The 19837-nt window shown below is 32.7% G+C and overlaps 2 protein-coding genes across 2 annotated transcripts; one reads left to right on the top strand and one right to left on the bottom strand.

Annotated features, from left to right (window-relative positions):
• Positions 1-49: 49 nt before the first annotated feature.
• On the bottom strand, positions 50-2796 carry MAX2 (RNI-like superfamily protein). Its single transcript, XM_020380775.3, is given in 2 exon segments — positions 50-2034; positions 2036-2796. Coding segments are annotated over 2 exon segments (2136 nt in total). The 5' UTR covers positions 2384-2796; the 3' UTR covers positions 50-246.
• Positions 2797-15376: 12580 nt separating this feature from the next.
• Positions 15377-19346, top strand: LOC109815939 (trihelix transcription factor ENAP2). The gene is made up of 2 exons (XM_020380762.3): positions 15377-16400; positions 19019-19346. The coding sequence occupies exons 1-2, from the start codon at positions 15530-15532 to the stop codon at positions 19030-19032; spliced, it is 885 nt and encodes a 294-aa protein (XP_020236351.1). The 5' UTR covers positions 15377-15529; the 3' UTR covers positions 19033-19346.
• The last annotated feature ends 491 nt before the right edge of the window (positions 19347-19837 follow it).

The following is a 19837-nucleotide window of genomic DNA, read 5'->3' as shown; positions in this document are numbered from 1 at the left end:
AGATGGTTAATCTATCATTCACATATTCTGTGCGATGAAAATAATAATATTCTTCTAATCTGTATAGAATGATTTATTCTTGACTAAAAAACATTGCACAAGAGTCTCGTTGTTACAGTATATAAATAGGGAAAGAAACAGAATAAACTAAAGACAGGCATGATGTTAATAATCAAAAGAAACTCCAAAACGTAACTTTCTACATCCAAGCAATTTCCATAGTCAGGGTCTGACTAACGTTACAAGTCAATCACAGATTCGACGCCTATTCAGTGCATCTTCAAAGCGGCTGCACGAACCTACCCTCATCTCTGTACTCATGTCGTTCTCAGGCGCAGGATAATAATCCTCTCTCAGCTGTACATCCCTTAGGTTTGGTATCTTGAGGAAAAAATTCATGAAATGCTCATGAGTTGTCCCGTGAATGAAGAGCTTCCTCAAAGTGTAACATTCCTGTAGCAAGCCAGCAGCTGGAAGAGACAAACTCCTCTGGTTCACATCCTCATCTTGCGGCGGCCAGTAATGAAGCTCATTCAGACTCAAACTGCCAATGCCATTCAGAAAGAACCTCTCCCACAGGCTCAAGTCCATTTGCCCCGATGGTGCTGTGAGAACATAACCTTTAGTATCACCACAATCCAGCTGCATCTTCAACAGCTGAGGATAACAAGCCAGAATGCTCAGACCAAATTCGCGCTCTGCTGGCTTCTGCTGCCCCCTGCAATCTCCTTCCACCTTGATGCGAATCTCTTCCAAACTTGGACAATCCTCCAACCCTGCCACTGGCAATGGAGTCAAAAGATCACCAACTTTTATCCAAAGTGAAAGATACTGCAGCTTGTCCCAGCTCTTGCCATAGAAACCATTGCCATTGCTCTCCAGAAAGGAATCATGAACCCCCAGTTCATTGTTGCATCTCTGCCTCTTCCTTTTGCCTGTGTTCTCAAATTCTCCACCCCCAAAGTAATCCATAAACTCACCACCATCACCCAGCTCATCCAATCTATTCAGATCAAAATTAAGAAACCCTTGTCCTAGGCTGTCACTTTCCTTCAACCCATTCCACACACAATCCACATGGAGCCGCTCAATCCGGTCCCGAATCGGCTCCAAAGCCCTGAGAGTCGCGGCGGTGTCGAGGTTTACACAACAAGAAACCTTGACATCAACCAGAGTCCTGCCAAGCAAACAAGCCATGGTCTTGAGCCCTTTCTCCGTGACAAGCTTGCAACCCTGAAGTTCAAATCTAACCAACATGCAACACCCTCTAGCAATCTCAATCAACCCCATGTCATCAAGGTCCGCGCAGTTAGCAACAGACAAGGATTGAAGCCCGTGGCAGAGGGCAATTCCGTCAAGGCGAGAGTCAAGGGCCAAGCAAATCCCTTGAAACTGACCCAACTTCAGAACCCTCAAATTAGGGCACTTGGAACTCAAAACCTCCAAGGCAAAGCTACTCTCCCTGACATTTTTACAAACATCTAAAACCAGCTCTTCCAAAAGAGGAAGCCCGGAGAACAACGCCACAAGCGTGGCGCGGCTAACCCTAGCGTCTTCTCCGCCAAAACCCTCGTCCTCTCTCCGGTTCGAAAACGACGACGTATCGGCGAGGTGAAGCAAAGAGAGCTTAGGGCAATTGGAAGGGATAGCCAACAGAGTGTCATCCCCAACGAACCCTATATATCTCGGATCGAAGGTGCAGGCCACGAGAAAGTGCTCCAAATTAGGGCACGAGGCACTGATGGATTCGATTTCGTGAGACTTGAATCCCTCCGTGAAGGAAGTTGTTAAGAGGTTGAGGCGGCGGAGCGAGGCGGCGGAGGCAGGGTTGGCGGCAAGCACCGGCGGGAGGTCCTCCGGCCAGTGGTAGAAAGACGAGAGGTCGAGCGAGGCGAGGGAGGGGCAGTGAGAGAAGAGCGCGGCGAAGTCGGATCCCGGCAGCGATGTCGGCGGGCGCTGGTGCCAGCGGACGAGCTTGACGCGGCGGAGGTCCGGCCAGGGGGAGAGGAGGAGGAGGTGGAGCGTGGCGGGGGTCGCGCGCGTAGACGGCGAGCGAGGTGACGCGCGGGAAGGCGTCGCGGAGGCGGAGGGCGAGGAGGCGGGGGTCGACAGCGGCGGCGGCGGAGGAGCAGAAGAGCGCGTGACCCCACGGCGAGAGGAAGGAGAGGTCGAGGTGCGTGACGTGCGTGAAGGAGGCCGGGATGAGGTGCAGGTCACGCGCGTTGCCGCGGAGCGTGAGCGATGTCCGCGTCTTGCGCTCCAGGCGGAAGAAGCTGTGGCACACAAGGGAGAGCGAGTTCCGCGTGCGCGTGTCGGAGACCGCCGCGAACACCTTGTGCAGGATCTCCTCCGGCAGGTGGGCCACGGTGGTGCCGTCTCCCATTCTCCGGTAAGACAATTGGAATTGGAATTTATATTTTGAGCAAAATAAAAAATAAAAAGGCAGAGACTGGGTGTGTGATGTTAGAAATAAGTGAATAAGGGGATGGTGGTATTAATGGGTGGAGACCAAAGAGTAGTACTACTAAGAGGAGAGGGGTTTTGTTAGGAGCATGCAGACCCACGTGAGAGAGAGTGAAAACGAGGGATAGATTGGTTTCTAGTGAAAGCCAGCCAAGAGAATGGCTTACCAAATCTGTCTGCACCTTACCAAGGAATACAGACAACACCATACAGGTTTCATTGGATGGGTTGGACTTGGGTGAGGGTCCACACTCCACACACCATCCTTCACTTCTACTTCTACTAATATATCCACTTACTTTCTCCTTTTTTTTCCCTTTACTACTCTCTTTATTTTTCTCCTTTCGAATCTTGCCCACCTTTTTTCCTATTTGGCTAAGGCCTAATCTAATACAATACCTAATGCTTTTCTATATTTGCTCTTTCCACTACTTATCAACACTCACCCCAGTTCCACTTCCACCTCTTACTTACTTCTCATCCCTAATTTTTCATTTAATACTCTACTTTATTTTTTCCACAAAACCAAAAAAAAAAGACTTGTACCTGGTTATATATTATTAAATTTAAAGTAAATCTTAAAGATAATTCTTTTAAAATTAATAATAACATTTTTTTATAAAAATATATTTTAGAGATGAATCTTAAAAAATTAATTATATTTGCATATCTTTTAAAGATAAATATTTTAAAATAAATTTTTAAAAATGAAAGTGACTTTTAAATTATAAAATTTTAAAATAATTATATAAAGATTAATATATTTTTTTAAAAAAATCGAAAACAATAATTTTGTTGACCCTAGTCAATAAGAAGCAGGGTCTCTTTTTGTGAGGTAATAGATGAGTCCACGTTGGTTTGGTTGGTTGTGTGCCGAAATATTTTGTTATGATCCACAGGGTGGAGAGAGAGAAGTGATGGTTGGTATTTGGCTACACGTGAAACTGCAACCTACCGACCAACCTTGCATGCTTGCCTTCTTCCAGTTTCTTCACTGACACAAACTCTATCAAAGTCCAAAAGAAATCCAATCTTTTCTCGAGTCTTACTCACCAAACATTAATCAATAAATTAATAAATAAAATATCTTCCTAATAAAATAGGTGATTTTACTATTAGTAAGAAATTTACTAGAAGTAAAAAAAATTAAATAAAAAATAGTAAGAAAAAGATTTGAAAGTTGTTGTACAAATAATTGTTCAAAAATTATATATATAAAAGGTGATTATCTTTATATATTATTATAGATTTAAATATTATAGTAAATATAATATACATTAATAAATTAATATTCGTTGATTTAACTAGTATTGTAGTTAGGTATGACAATGGGGCGGGGCGGGGGCAGGTTTTACGTTCCCCGCTCCTGCTCCCGGCAGGGTTCGGGTTTCCCCGCCTTGCTCTCGTCCCCACTCTTATTTTTTTTTCTTTTTCTTTTAAATAAATATGAATAAATTTAAAAAAAAATAAAAAAAGTAAATAATATAAATTTTTACATATAAATAATTTTAATTTTGGTTTATATATATATATATATATATATATTTAATTATATTATTAAGCGGGGAGGGGGCAGGGAGGGAACGGGGCGGGTATTAACATCTTCGTCCCGCCTCCGATTTTATCAATCGGGAAAAATTCGAACCCGAACCCGATAAACACTGGTTTTCCCCGTCCAAATCGGGGCGGGTTCCGGCAGGTACTTCCGAGGCGGGTTAGATTGTCATGCCTAATTGTAGTTGATCCTCAAATCTTAAGACCTCATATTTGAATCTTGAATTTAATAAAAAAATGATTCTGAAACAGATAATATTAATACAGTTAAGACTTCGAAGGAGACTAATTTTCAACAAAGTCAATAGATACTCCGCTAATATTATAGTACCAAAAAATATACATTAATAATATTTTAATTAAAATTACCTTTTATTTTTACTTAGTATTTTAAAAATATTTATTTTCATTTTTAATTATTATAGCTTTTAGTTACACGACATTTACTACTTTTCTTTATAATAGTTTTTATATTTAAATATTAAATGATTCAAACTATATTTAACAAGCTAAAAAACAGATACATTTTGTTGAAAAAAAATAATTAGATAGTTTAGAAGTGTTAAGAGTGAAATTCACAATGCTGGCAGAAAAGAGAATAAAATCTTGAATAAAAAATAATGAAGGAGAAAGAGTAATTTGGAGGTAATTAGTTACAAGATCCATAATTATTTATTTTTCTTATAGTAAAAATAGTATATAGGAGATGATACTTAATGATTATCGGTTAAGGATCAATAATATCTATAATGATTGTACTAAAAATGTATCTTAATTTATTTTATTCTATTTTATATTTTCACAAAATTTTAAGCAACTTGTTACTCGCATTTTTAAATTTTCTTATATGTATTTATCAAGTCTAAACAATTTTTCTTATTATTATAAGCAATTATATCTTAAGATACTATTCTTAAAATTAAGTAACTAAACAACATGTTACCTAAATCATCTCCAATTAGAAAAAATAAATAAATTACAGTTGCTTAAATTTAATATATTCTTAAAATACAATCATACAATTATTGTAGATGCTTTTACAAGAAAAAAATAGTCTTAAAAAATATATAAATAAAGAAGGTATATCACAAAATTTATTATATATATAAATATAGATATATTAGTTGAGATAAAAAGATACTAGAAGGAGTTGAATAATGTCTATTAAAAACTCAACATTTTTTTGAAACACTAAAATAGTAATAAAACAGTAAAAGAGTAGATAAAGATCAAGCTAAGAAGAACACAATGTTTTTACATTGATTTATCTCAACCACCGAGTTTACGCCTAATTTTTTATCAACATGATCAAGTTTCACTATCTTTTATGAAGATACAAATCTTCTTTCATAAGATACTTTTGGTTCAACCTAAGTATTCTTTGACTTGTTTCTTCAAACAACTATCCAAATATTATTTTAACACAAAGTTTCTCCAAATTTCAACAATCAAATATTCTTTTACAATGAAACCTTTCCGAACTTTAACAATCAAGTATTAGTTTACCGTTAAGTCTCTTCAAACTCTATCAATCAAATATTCTTTTACAATCAAGTCTCTCCAAGCTCAAAGCAATAACACAAAATTAGATTTGGGTAAGCTAACAATGTTATTTCATCTTAATATCAAGACGTGATATAATCAGTGAAGTATAGAATTTTTTACAAAAAAAATGTACAATGATGTTTGTGTAAATATCTCTCTCTTCTTCATCACATCTTTATGAATTTTCAAGCTTATTTATATGGGTGTTTTATGAAGTTGATTGTTGCAAATTCTTAAACATCTCACATATACTTGTTTTGCTTGTCTTCATCTTTGTTCAGTGTAGAGAAAAGTATTTGTTGGTGCATTAAATGATTGCATTAAATGTACTTTACTAAATTATCACTTTTTATTTGATCGATGAAGCTACTTATCACATTTTAAGTACAAAAAAAAAAAGGAATTATGCGTGTGTCAATTTGATGCAACTTTTTCTTTTAGTTTTTTTTTGTGTTTTACGAGATATGTTATTGCTTTTTCTGACACAAAACATGTCTTTATTTAGTTTCTTTAATGAATTGTAAATATCAAATAAATTTTTTTCTATTTGATTTGTTAAGGAATTATGTAGAGAAAGAAAGATGATTTTATTATCAAATATCATAAATTATATTTATACAAAGCATTTGTCTTATAGATGAAGTGTTTCGTGTATGAGACTTAATGTCCTAATAACTAATTGTCTTCATAAATCGTCTTACTTTTATTCATTTTAAAGCTTGATCTGAAAAACTCTTCTCTCATAAAAACTTCCATGCTTATTATCATAAAAACTTAAGGCTTGAGAGGTATAATATTGTCTTTTAAAAATGAGTCATGGCAAATTAAGTTTTTATAGAATTAGAAAATTATTCGATATTTCATTTCATTAATTCAAATTAACGTATAATATATTTTTATAAAAAAATATTTAATTTGAATTAATATAATGAAATATCAAATAGTTTTAAAACAACCACTAGAGCCTAGTGGTTGGGTGGGGAGGGATTGGGATAGTTAGAAACATGAGAACTTAGGTTCAATCTTCATTGCGACATCTTTGTAATCTTTCCTATCTTTACAAAAAATAAAATAGTTTTAAAATTTTGTAAACATTTGTAAATTTGATATATTTATTAAATACTTTTGGTTAACGGTTGAATTGTTAAAATTTAATGTAGACTATAAATTATTGAGTAGAGTAAGTGGATTAGTCCTCATATATATATAAAGGAGGGATCAAAATACTCCAAAAGCAACTTGGTAAAGTTACTTTATTCAATAACTCATAATGTATGTTGAATTTCAATTATCTAATTGTTTAATTAAAAATTTTCAACGTATAAATCAAGTTAACAAATTTTTAATAAATTTGAAAACCATATGATATTTAATTATAAAAATTCAAATCAACATATAAAAGACTTTATGATTATATATCAATTTAAATTAATGAAACCAAGTATGAAATAATTATTAATTTTTTTAAAAATTTTATTAATTTAATTTATGCATTCAAGTATAAAAGACTCATAATATATGTTAAATTTTAATGAGCTAACTATTAAATTAAAAAATTTCAATATATTGATCCGGTTTACAAATTATAAAATTATTTAAAAAATACTTAATATTTTATTCCATTAATTTAAACTAATAAATAATCATAAAAATATTTATATATTCTATATAAAGAAATATAATATAATTTTTAAATTTTTTAAAAATGTGTAGAAAAAGAACATGAAACACACTTTTTATTATACAAAAGAGTATAATATCATATTTTTTTTGGAATTGCTAATCTTCAAATTTTTTATGTGAAAACGGTATACTTTTTACATTTTAATTAAAAATAATTATATATTGGATTACTAAATATTATTTAATATTTTAATAATTCAAAATTATTAAATTTAATAAAAGAATATAATCCTTCGTAACTTCACATTATATGAATTAGAATTCCTTTGTATATTAAATTAGAGTAGCTATATGACCAAATTAAAGTATTTTTAGGTATCATTCTTTAATAATAGTTGTTTTTCTTCAATAAGGATAAATTTTTTTTTAGTTTTTTCATGACTTCTTATTTTTAATAATATATCATTTTCATCTAAATTCAACATTACTTCCAAATAAATTATCAATAATTTTATCTATTTAAACTTATATAATTTATAGAATAATTTAAACAAAAGCAATTTTATGACCCATAGAGATTGTAGAGTCACAATTTACCTTTTCCCTTATAGAGAGAACTTTTAAAATCACTTATTCCTTTATATGTATCCTTTTCATTTTTATTTTAAAATTAAATTTCAATACTTTTAAAATAAAATTATTATTATTATTTAATTATCCTTAATTATTTTATAATTTTTATCTATAAATATAAATGTTGTAAATTGTCTCTTTTTCTCTCTTTTACGATCATGACAAAAAATATCTATCTATTATTGTTATTCTCTCTTCCCACATTAATTAATTAGTTAAAAAGTAATTACGGTGGGAAAAAGTAAAATAGTTAGTTCAAATTATTTTAAGAATAATTTAAAAAAATAATTATAATTATAGACAAGTTAAATATTACTAACTAAATTAACTATAGCTATTTCTTTATATGATGTTATTTATTTCACCCGTCCTCAAATGTAAGACACTTTTGAATGATTTATGTTTATTAAAAATTATTTAATATAATTAATGGCATTAAATTTGTTAACAATTTTATTAATTTTTAAAAAATAGAATATATAATCTCATTCTTTTCACTTAATTGATCATTAATTATTATTCTACTTATCTTTTAAAGTAAAATCTCTTCTTTTTATAAAAGTCAAATCCTTAATTAATATGTGTAAGACATGTTTACTAACCCTCCTCTCATTAGTTAATGAATTTATCTCATTACAGTATAACATTTATCGTAAATTAATTAAGATATTTTAGTCAAAACATAATTAACGCAAGAAACGATGTGACGTCTTATATAAAAGGAAAGCAAATATAAAAAAAAATGTCTAACAAATAGAGACCGAGGGAGTATATAAAACAACTGTTCGATGAAAATAAAAGTATACACAGTTCATAAATTTTTTAAAATAAAATATTATATTTATTATTTATAAAAATAAACGTTTTGTAAAGTCATCTTATAAACTATGTACAAAAAATATCTTATAAAGTTTTAATGTTCACAATTTCTTTTAAAAAGTTGTAATTTTATCACTTTTGTTAAATAAACATGGTCAATTTTTCTGTATATAAATTATTTAAATAAAGTATTATGTTTCTTGACTAAATAACTCTATTATTCTTTTTCATTAAATTTAATAATTTTAAATTGTCAAAATATTTTTATAATTAAGTAGTTTTATCAAAAAGAGTTTTTAATAAAAATTGTAACGACTCGCCATGACCGTCACACTACAAAATAACACTACACACTACTGAAATATATATAATAAAGTAGTATAATAAAATATTTACAACACAAGTTGTTAATCAAACAACTAACGACAACCAATTATATACAACAAAATATGCTACTATAAGATAGCCTACAAAAAAAAATCTATCTCTAGGCACCTCCTGTGACCTCTAGCAGCTATCTCCAGTCTATCTCTGCCCTGCTCTCATACAACGTATGATCATCGCAATCCAAACCACATGGAAACATGCAAGGGTAAGCTAGAGACAATAAACAACTCATAATAATTTAATATGCAACATAACAACTATATAATCATCTTCCTCAATAAGGTCAACATACAACACAATCACAACTTAACCACACAACAACAAATATACAACTCATATCAACAATAAATCAACTCATCAACAACTTATGCGTCGTCACACATTTCAACTCGGAGATCTCCTACAACTTGGTGAATAGTCTAAGTGGTTAGGTTCTACCGAACCGACAACACAGCAAATTTTGATATCAATCCACAACACGATAATGGTTTCTTAGACTTTGCCACTTAAATAAGGAAGTATAGTACTCGATTAGGAACTAAGTTCCCGACTTCGTACTTGACTCAAATTGGCCGCTTATAATCAGTATAGCTCGACCTTGCCCCTATACCGTGGTCGTTTTATAATCGGTATAGCTTGACCTTGCCCCTATACCGTGGTCGCTTTGTAATCGGTATAGCTCGACCTTGCCCCTATACCGTGGTCGCTTTATAATCGGTATATCTCGACCTTGCCCCTATACCGTGGTCGCTTTATACACGTGTGCCTCGACCTTGCCCACACACGGGACCAACTAAGTCCTAGAGGAGAACAACACAACGTCCACTCCAAGGGAAAACTTTCCAAGGAGGGTTTTCAACAAATTGGGCTCTTAGAGCACCACAACTATCTCAATCTGCACAATGGGATGAGCAACTTCGAAAATATCTCCCCTAGTTTTAGTGTTCAACAACTTATCATCATAGCTTAATCAACTTACAACTCAACAGCACAGCTCAGCTTAAAAACTTAATCAACACAAAACTTTCAACTCATCATCTCAATCAACTTTCAACTTAAACAACACACAACTTTTAACTCATCATCTCAATCAACTTTCAACTTAAACAACATACAACTTTCAACTCATCATCTTAATCAACTTTCAACTTAAACAACATGGTATATCAGCACAACAACTCATCAATGCTGTTTATCAACACAATTATCATCTCATCAACTAAACTATTAGCTCTTGTCAACTTTATAACTCAACCATCACAAATTAGTATCTTTTCAACAGATAATACAACATACAACTCTCATCTAACAACTTAGCAACATGGTCTACTAATAAATTTTGTATAAATCTCAACACGTCTACACCTTTCACATCATGTTTCTCACAACTCACAACATAATCATGTCCACGCATAACATATAGCAACTTTATCAACTTAATTTCAACATGCTTCAACAATATCATAGATCAACACACAACTTGTAAACAACTTCACAACTTAACTACAACATGCATCTCATTTACATCTCATCTTCATCATGAAAGCATCACCAACAACATCCTTAATAAATATTTAATCATATATTAGCAACACACAACATTTTCACCACATAACACAACTCATACTACATATTTACAACCTATCTATTATGCCAACTTACACACCCAAACAATACTAATCAACCTAAGCACCCAAATGAGTTCTCAACTCACATACAACCAACAACTTTACAATCTAGCTTCCCTTACCTGAAGATTGGCTCTAAAAGCCAAGAATCTGAAAGGAAGAAGAAGAAGAAGAAATATCCTCCAAAACTTGACTCTTGAACTTCAACTCTCCAAAAATAGCTTTCTAATCTAGAGTCTTTCTCTCTAGAACTTCTCTCTAAAATCTCTTCTCCTTCTCCTCAACTGCACAACCTCTATTTATAGAAGTCTGAAGTGGCCAGAACGCCCCGTTTCAAATTTGGAACAACCCGTTTCAAATTTGGAACGGCCCGTTCTGGGCTCCTTCATCATGTGTAAAATTCACATATAGAACGGTCTGTTCTGAAACCAGAACAGTCCGTTCTAGCACGTCTAGAACGACCCGTTCTAAAATCGGAACGACTCGTTCTAGAGTGGAATTTAACTCACAATGACCATTTTGAAACGGCTCGTTCCAGTCCAAGATTCATAGGCCTATTTAGTAGTTTGGAACGACCTGTTCCAGTTTGGGAACGACCCGTTCTAGGCTACTAAATCACCCTTATTTTAGTAGTTTGGAACGACCCGTTCCAATCTGGGAATGCCCCGTTCCAGTCTACTAACTACGTTACAAAAATAAATATAAAACTATTAACATCTATTTAAAATTATAAAATTAATAATTTTTATATATGTATATAAAAATAAGTAGATATATTTAATAAGATTTCATTAAAAATAGTCAACTAATTTTTCAATGAATATGCATGATTTCATCTATGAATATTTCATACTAATAATATAATAAAATAAAATAAAAAAATAAAATTGAACAGATATAATAAGGCTTAAGTGATATTTATTGGTTTTCTTTAGATGGTGGAGAAGATAGCCAACAGATATATACCACTTTATAAATGATTATATTGGTCGAAGATGATGTGTGTAGTTTGGTGTAATTAGTAGGTATAAGCCACTTTATTGGGATTTCCCGCTAAGTGATGGCATCCTAGCTTGCATGAACTTAAGATGAAGAGCAAGGGAGAGGACGCCTACTCCAAGGATCAAGTCCTCCAAGGGTGATGCGTGATTTAGAGAAGGAATAAGGTGGAATGGACGAAAATGGAGAGTGTGGGTGAAGTGTTTGATGAAAGGTTTGAGAGGGCACTCTAGGGTTTGGCTCACTTCAAGGTAGATGAAGGTCACTTCTAGGGTTTTGATCTCAAGGTGCAGATAAGATGGGTGGTGGCCGGATTTAGCCAAGGGTGACTAAGGATGATATAAAGGCAAAAATGCTCTCTTTATATTCAATTTCTAAAGTATTTACATGATGCATAGCCTAGGGTATTTATATGAGTGAGAGGCATCTAGGGTTGCATTTGGAGAGTGCATGGCCGAAATTCACAAGCCAAATGCACACCAAATGAAATCCAAATTAACCCTAGATGCAACTTGGTGGCCAATGATGGAATCTTTGACCTTTGCCCTCCACTTGGGCCTAAGCCTTTCTAACACCAAAAATAGGTCCAATAGCCATAAAAGTACGTCTAAGTTTTTGTTCCCACCCTAATCAAATACCTTAGCCCAAAAATAAAATCCTATGATCTAAAACACCCCATAATACAAGGGTAAAATGAGAAATACAAAAGAAAACAAATCCTATGACTAAAATACCCAAAATACAAGGGTAAATTTGGAAATACAAGTAAAATAGATCCTATGTCTAAAATACCCCAAAATACAAGGGTAAAAATGGAAAATCAAAGACAAGAGAAAAATAAGAATAAAAATAAATGCTATGCTAATAAAAACTTAGGAGCTAAGGTCCAAAAGTGGCCTCACTCCTCCTATGATTTTTCAACACTAACCCATTCCTTTTGCTTCCTTCAATACATCACCTCTTGGACTTCTTGGCCTTAATGTTATTCCATCACTAAGATCATTGTCTTGTACACATATTAAGGTTGGAACGTAGTTTCTGATAACCTTTGAGTGCGTGTTTGGAAACGCGTTAAAAACATGAAAATCACGTAATTCATCCTAGAAAACGTGGAAGCTATAGTTATTAACTTCTGATTCAACGTGAAAAATCGTGTTCAAAACGTGAAAGCAAACACGCTCTGAGTATTTGCTTTCTTTAATGTCTAAAAAGTCGTCATTCCCAGTTTAGTTTGAATAATTTAGAAGTTTACAATGTTATATATATATAGTTAATCATCCATACACTGTCAGTGTAAAATTTTTTATATTGATAACCAATCATATCTTTTAAATTATTTTATTTTATTAAATAAGCAACTGACATGACAGTATTAAAAAATATAATTGGTTGCCAGTGTTAAAAAACTTTACACTGACAGTGTATAAGTGATTAACTCATATATATATATATATATATATATATATATATATATATATATATATATTTATAAATAATATCTGCTACATTTGCTAGTAAGTTTGGAAAAATGAGTTGAGGATTTTCTCATACCAGTCACTTGGATTTAGGGATATATGTTATAATGCATGGTTCAGAAAATTAAGAGAAAAGAGGAAAAAAAAATGAACCATACAATACAATCTATTGAAAATGATAATGTATTATTACAGTATGATTGTGAAAACTTTTATATAGGTTAACTACTCATTATAAATTATATCTCTAATAACTTCTCCTAATCTAGAAGGTATTTATAACACTTACAACTTGAGATGAATAATACAAGTATATATCTTATCAAAACAATTACAATAAAAAATGCTGAAAATACAACAATTGAAAATTACACGAATAAAATTTAATTACCATAATAAGTAGAAACTAAAATCATCAAAACGTACTATAAGACAAAAGCTTAACTATAAAGTAAAAGGCATATAACATAAGATTTAACCACTTAACACAAATAAATATGCTTAATTAACTTAAAGACATAAGAAAAATAAAGATAAAGTCATCTTAATGTTAACCATTCTTGCCGAAAGCTCATAATAAGGCTTAACCACGATACACAGGAACTAACGACAACAAAATATACAAAGTATCAAAGAAGTAAAATACCGTATAGTTGGAGTGGACAAAATCAACAAAGAAAGGCAAAACCACCAAGAAATAAGTCACACAAACGCAGAATAAAGACCTAAATTACAAGACCATTTGTAGCTACTGTGCTAGATGTAAGAATAACAGCCTTGGCCCACATGTAATCACTCAGCACATTGTCCAACAATTCTTAACCAGTTATCAGACCAAGTTGCTTTTAGGAAAGTGTACTAAAAAGTTCCTTCTTGGTAAAATTGAGTATTATAAAATCAGGAAAATAAAATAAATCAAACATTGAAAAAAAGGAAAAACCAAGAAATTGAGTTGTACTGTCTTCACCAACATATAATATTCAAGAAATAAATGCGAAAAAAAAAAACTCCAAGAAGAGGATTTGATGTCGTTGTTCTTAAACCAGATTGTGAATCACCTAGGCTTACGATTCTTGTTCCTCCCATTCAAAGAAATATAAGATGAGCTGAAAAATATAATCTATTAAAAATGAATAATATATTTATAATATGACAGTCAAAACCTTTACATAGGCCAACTGATTACAAATTACATCTCTAATAATAATAATAATATATCTAAGAGTTAATGTAATTTGATTGAATTCCTTGTACTTATTATTTTTTTTATCATGAATTTTAACTATAGATTTATTAATTAGAAGCCTAACTAAAACAAGATTTGATAATTAACCAAGAGGGAGGATAGCTTTTCAATTTACTTGAATGATTCGAGGTTGGATTAAAATGTTATTGCATGAGTTTATGAAAGGAAAAAAAAAAAAAAAAAGGAAAAGGGAAAAGAAACAAAAACGAAAATAAACGCAACTGATTCCTGAAGCTACAAAAAGCCCAACAACACGAACCCTATGTTCAGTATTCAGTCCTGCAAGCAAATAAACCACACAAGGCTGATCATATATACACCTCCATTTTTTTTATATATACACTTTTTTTTAAAAAAAATATTAAATTCTTAAATTATCTTTAATATTATTTAGAATAAAAATTTTTCTATTTTGGAAGGTGTTTTTTTGAAAGTGTGTTTGTACGTAATTTTGGAAAGTACTTTCCAAAATACTAAAATTACTATTTCGGAAAGAAATTTTTGTCAGAATAATTCTAAAAAGTACTTTCTAAAACAATAAAATTACTATTTCGCAAAGTTTTTTTTTGAATTATTATAACAAGTACACACATTATTAATGTTCCGGAAAAAAGTTAATGGAATTATGTAAGAAACTCACATAAAGTTATTTCCAAAATAAAAATTTTCTAATTCTAAAAAGTAATTTCGGTAACACTAAAATCTCCTGAGTTTCTTTTTCGAAAGTATGAATAAGAAGAAGAAAGTAACAAATTGAAAGTTGAAAGTGTAAAATTAAATTTTTTTTAAAAAAATAATATTTTATAAAAAAAATTTAAAAGAAAGAGGTGTACTTATTAAAAAAAAAAAAAGTGTATATATCATGAGCCCATTTCGTATCATACGTCGGCCCATTTCAAGCCCATACCAATCCGCTTCTTGAAAAGCCCTAAAGCAATATTAAACGGCCCAAGAGCCGACCAGACCGCAAAAAAAATCTTAAAAAAAAAAGAAGAAGAGAGAAATAGAAGAAAGAACAATGCAATGTTTATGTGTTTAGTCTTTTCCCGCACGGTAAACGACTACCGTCGTACTCGTTCGCAAAGCAGCTTCCTCACTCGCCCTCCCTCACCAAACGCCAAATATCCGAAACGCCACCGCCGCCGCCGCCGCCGCTCATGGACTCCGTCGCCGGAGACCCGTCCTCCACCGCCCCCGCGGCGGCGCGCCCCCCGCCGTCGTTCCCCCGCCGCGAGGACTGCTGGAGCGAGGAGGCGACGTTCACGCTCATCGAGGCGTGGGGCGAGCGCTACCTGGAGCTCAACCGCGGCAACCTCCGCCAGAAGCACTGGCAGGAGGTGGCCGACGCCGTCAACGGCCTCCACGTCGGCGTCGCCGGCAAGAAACCGTTCCGCACCGACGTCCAGTGCAAGAACCGCATCGACACGCTCAAGAAGAAGTACAAGATCGAGAAGGCTAGGGTTTCCGATTCCGACGCCGGCTACCGCAGCCCCTGGCCTTTCTTCCCCCGCCTCGACGCCCTCATCGGCGACACTTTCCCGCTCAGAAAAATCTCCCCGCCGGCTGCCGCCAAACCGCCGCCGCCGGCCTGGATGATTTCCTCCCACCCCGTCGGCCCCCGATCCGTCACGCAGAAACGGCCGGCGCCGGTCGTCACGCCGGCCGCCAGAGATGACTCCTCTTTCCGCCGGAATTTCTCCGCCTTCGCTGCCGCCGCCGCCGCTGCGGCGGAGGCCGACAGCGGCGATTCGGAGGGGTGGAGGTCGAGTAGCGGCACCGGGAGTGGAAAAAAAGGGAGAGAGAGTGAAAAGGAATTTGAATTTGGGTATAGAGAACTTGCTCAAGCAATTGAGAGGTTCGGTGAGATATATGAGAGAGTGGAGGGTATGAAACAGAGACAAATGGTGGAGTTGGAGAAGCAGAGGATGCAGTTCGCTAAGGATTTGGAATACCAGAGGATGCAACTCTTCATGGAAACGCAGGTTCAGCTTCAGAAACTCAAGCGCACCAAGCATTCTTCTGGAGCTGGTGAGCATCATTTTCTTTCTTTCCTTTTGTATTTTTATTTTAATTTTATTAAACAATTAAACACCCATATGTTATTATTTCTTGAAACTAAGAAAATGCACTTTCATATTAGTATAGAAATTGTCTAAATGTCATACAAGAACATAAATTTAACTATTTATTGTCATTTTGATATGAATATATGTCAATATTATTATTTTAATCACACAGTTTTTTTAGTTTTGGACTAATATGATTGTTAATTTAAATTTTTAGAGACTTATATGATAATTTCTCAGTTCCAAGGGGACTAATATCACAATGTCATCCAAATTTAAAGACGAAAGTGGGTGGTTACTTTTTTTTTTTTTTGTACTTTCATTGTTCCTGTTATGTATAGCATTTTTTGTATGCAATAAAAGTAGTAGAATGGGGAGACACCTAAAGCAAAACCCTGAGGAACTACTGTCAGGGAAATGCATAACTTTTATATTATTATGTGTGTTTGCATTTTTCATGCTTTGTTTCTGGTGGTTTAAAGGTTCTTTGTTATGGTGTTGTCGGTGGATTGTTATGCTTGGATTTGGCTTACAGTGGTGCGTGTTTATTATTAGGGGTTTGTGAATCGTGTTGTGGGGGGTGGAGTTGGGAATTTAATGTTGGCAGTGATGGTGAAGTAATGATGGGTAGTGTCTTTTTTGGCTCGGATGGATGTGTGATTGTGGTCGAGTTTGAGATATTATGTGTAGGTTATTTACTAGTGGAAGAAGTGCATAGGTTGATATTGTTGGTGTTTGTTGTATTGATATGGATTAGCTTTTAGGTATTGGTATGATGCACCGATATTTAGGTTGCATGAGTTCGTAATCAAGCTAATTCGATGTCTAAAAGAGTTCATTTTTTATATACAAACTTGTTTTACTCTAGTTAAAGGCAATATTTTTATTATTATTTTTCTATATATGTTTCCCTTTGGAGTTTGGATTGTGATAGAAAGAAGTTTGTTTCATTTTTCTCATTTTCTTTACAAAAACAGCTTTATTCTGAAAAAAAATTGTTTGCTGAGGTTTTAGTGGCCCCACTTATATTTGCTGCACGCTTGGATTTGACTAGTTTGAAGATCCACTTGTGTTTTGATACTTATTTTTGGCTTGTTTCTTTAATGATATACATTTATTGATTTATATTTAATGCCTCTAAGTACTTGAGTTCAACTTTTTTTTGGCATTACAAACAATTGCAAAGCTCATGGTTATGCAAGATTCTAGTTAATTGCATTTTTTCTATTAACTTTTGCATGGTTGATTCATTGCAGTTTGACAAAATCATGGAATTCCACATAATCTCACAATATATATTGGTTTTTTTCATTTTTATTATTAAAAATACAAGACATAAACATAAAATACAAGACTTGTCTTTTGATATTTGATTTTTGTTTCCTATTAAGTGTGCTCTTTTTTTAATTTAGAAGAAGAGTTTTATTATGTATGTAAGATATGAAAATATGATAAAGCCAATTGAGTGGGTCTTCTTAGTTGCATATGGTCAAACATTATCCAAATTCCTTGACATTTAATTAAAATTTGATTGGACTCAACTTTTACGAGGCAAAAACTGAATTTTTTCTCATACAGCTTGCTATCAGTCATTTTGTTCTTTTTCCCTAGACAAACATGTTGCAGGAGTACTGAATTGTGCAACTGCAAGATATATACTCCATTCTCAAAACTAACCAAAAAAAAAAATCTCATTTTTTCAAATACCTGACCTCCACATTCAGTAATGGCAACATATTTTATGTCAGAAAAGGAAAAGTAGGATGTTATTAGGTATTACAGTCTCTGATTGACATTAAGTTTGTTGAAAAGAAAGGTATATAACTGTTGTTTTAGACACTTTAAATAATTAAAGCATTAAGTTTAAGGAGAAAATTCAGACATAAATTGAGATGTTGAGGTGTACACTAATATTACTACTATAAGTAAATAATTAAATTTATTATTTGACAATTGAGGGTTAGCTTTTAGTTGATGTCTCATTTATGTTTTAGTAATCAAACCATTCACCAACTCCTTTGTCTTAAAAACAGCTGCAATCTGCATATTTATGTTGGAATAATTTTCATTGCATAATTCATACAATTGTTTATTTGACACCTTATTTTATAATTATCATAAAATTTGTTGCTGGTGGTTCAAATTTTTATCTCTTTTATTATGCACGTATGAGTGATATTTCATATATATGTACCAGAATTTGTGCACTCTAGTATATTCTTTTGTTTCTCTTGGTGAACAAAAGAATGTAGATGAAATATGAATCAGCAGAAATATTTTTTGTTGTCTCTATATTTTAATTTTTTTAAAATAATAATAAATAATAGTTATAATTCAGTTTCTATGGAAGTGATAAAGATAAATATTGTTTCTAATTTTTTTTTTTCAGTGTATTTTCGGTTTTCTTTGACTTTTTGACCTTTATTCATTACGCAATATCAACCAATTTAATCAGACAAATAACACATTTGTAATTATTAATTGTTGGATATTTTTTTCTTCAAATCTTGAATAGTTTCAGATGATTTCAATATTTCTGTATTCTTTCTCATATGTATACATTTTTCTTTCTTCAAACAGACAGTTTCTCATAGCAAGTGGTGATAGAGAATCCTCTTGAAAAGAATAGATAGATTTTAGCTTGGAACAATGAAAGGATATATAGTCCCCTTTTGGCAATGAAAAAAGATAATTTAGGAAGCATATTTCAGAGTGAGATTCAGGTATGGTTGTATTTATAGTGTATTGTTTTTGTGAAGTAAATTATGTTTCTTTTATCACCTTTGAGGAACACTGGAAGGTAAATATGAACGAAGAGATTGTGGATACTTACTCAATTGGATCTTACATCTCGTTAAACTCACTTAGATTTTTAGTGATAATTTAAATTATTAATTTTATGTTTGTATCCTAGTTTGTTACTTGTTCCTAAATATATCGTAAAATCGGATCCAAGAGCATGGTATTCAAGTTATTCATTAGACAAGAAATGAATTAGTATGGAAAATTCTAAAAAGAAAATATAATAAAACTATTCAAATAAGTTAATAGCTTTGTTTGGTTTTCATCGAGGGAGAAATTGTTTCTTTTTAAAGCTCTGTTGCTGAATATTTAATTATAAGTTATTTTGATAAATTAATATATGGACACCAACTTGTTCTTTCTCAGAAAATATAATCAATTTTCACTATATAATTTGAGGAAATATATAGTTCCATTGCACCTAACTAGCTTTTTTTTTCATTTTACTTTCTGTCTTCATTGCAAGAAGAAATAAAATATCTTTTTTTTTTTTTTTTTTTTTTTTTTTTTTTTTTTTTTATGAACAATGTGGAATACATATGAAGTTAGGTTCTTTCCACTTATGGTAGAAAAACTAATAGTCGTAAAATATCACCT

This window comes from Cajanus cajan, chromosome 8, assembly GCF_000230855.2.
Source record: "Cajanus cajan strain Asha chromosome 8, NIPB_CcT2T_4, whole genome shotgun sequence".
Taxonomy (NCBI): domain Eukaryota; kingdom Viridiplantae; phylum Streptophyta; class Magnoliopsida; order Fabales; family Fabaceae; genus Cajanus; species Cajanus cajan.
Note: the sequence above shows the minus strand (reverse complement) of the source record. Positions and strands in the feature narration are given on the sequence as shown.

Coding starts and splice junctions, on each gene's coding strand:
- LOC109815939 (XM_020380762.3), top strand. CDS start 15,530: ATGGACTCCGTCGCCGGAGACCCGTCCTCCACCGCCCCCGCGGCGGCG.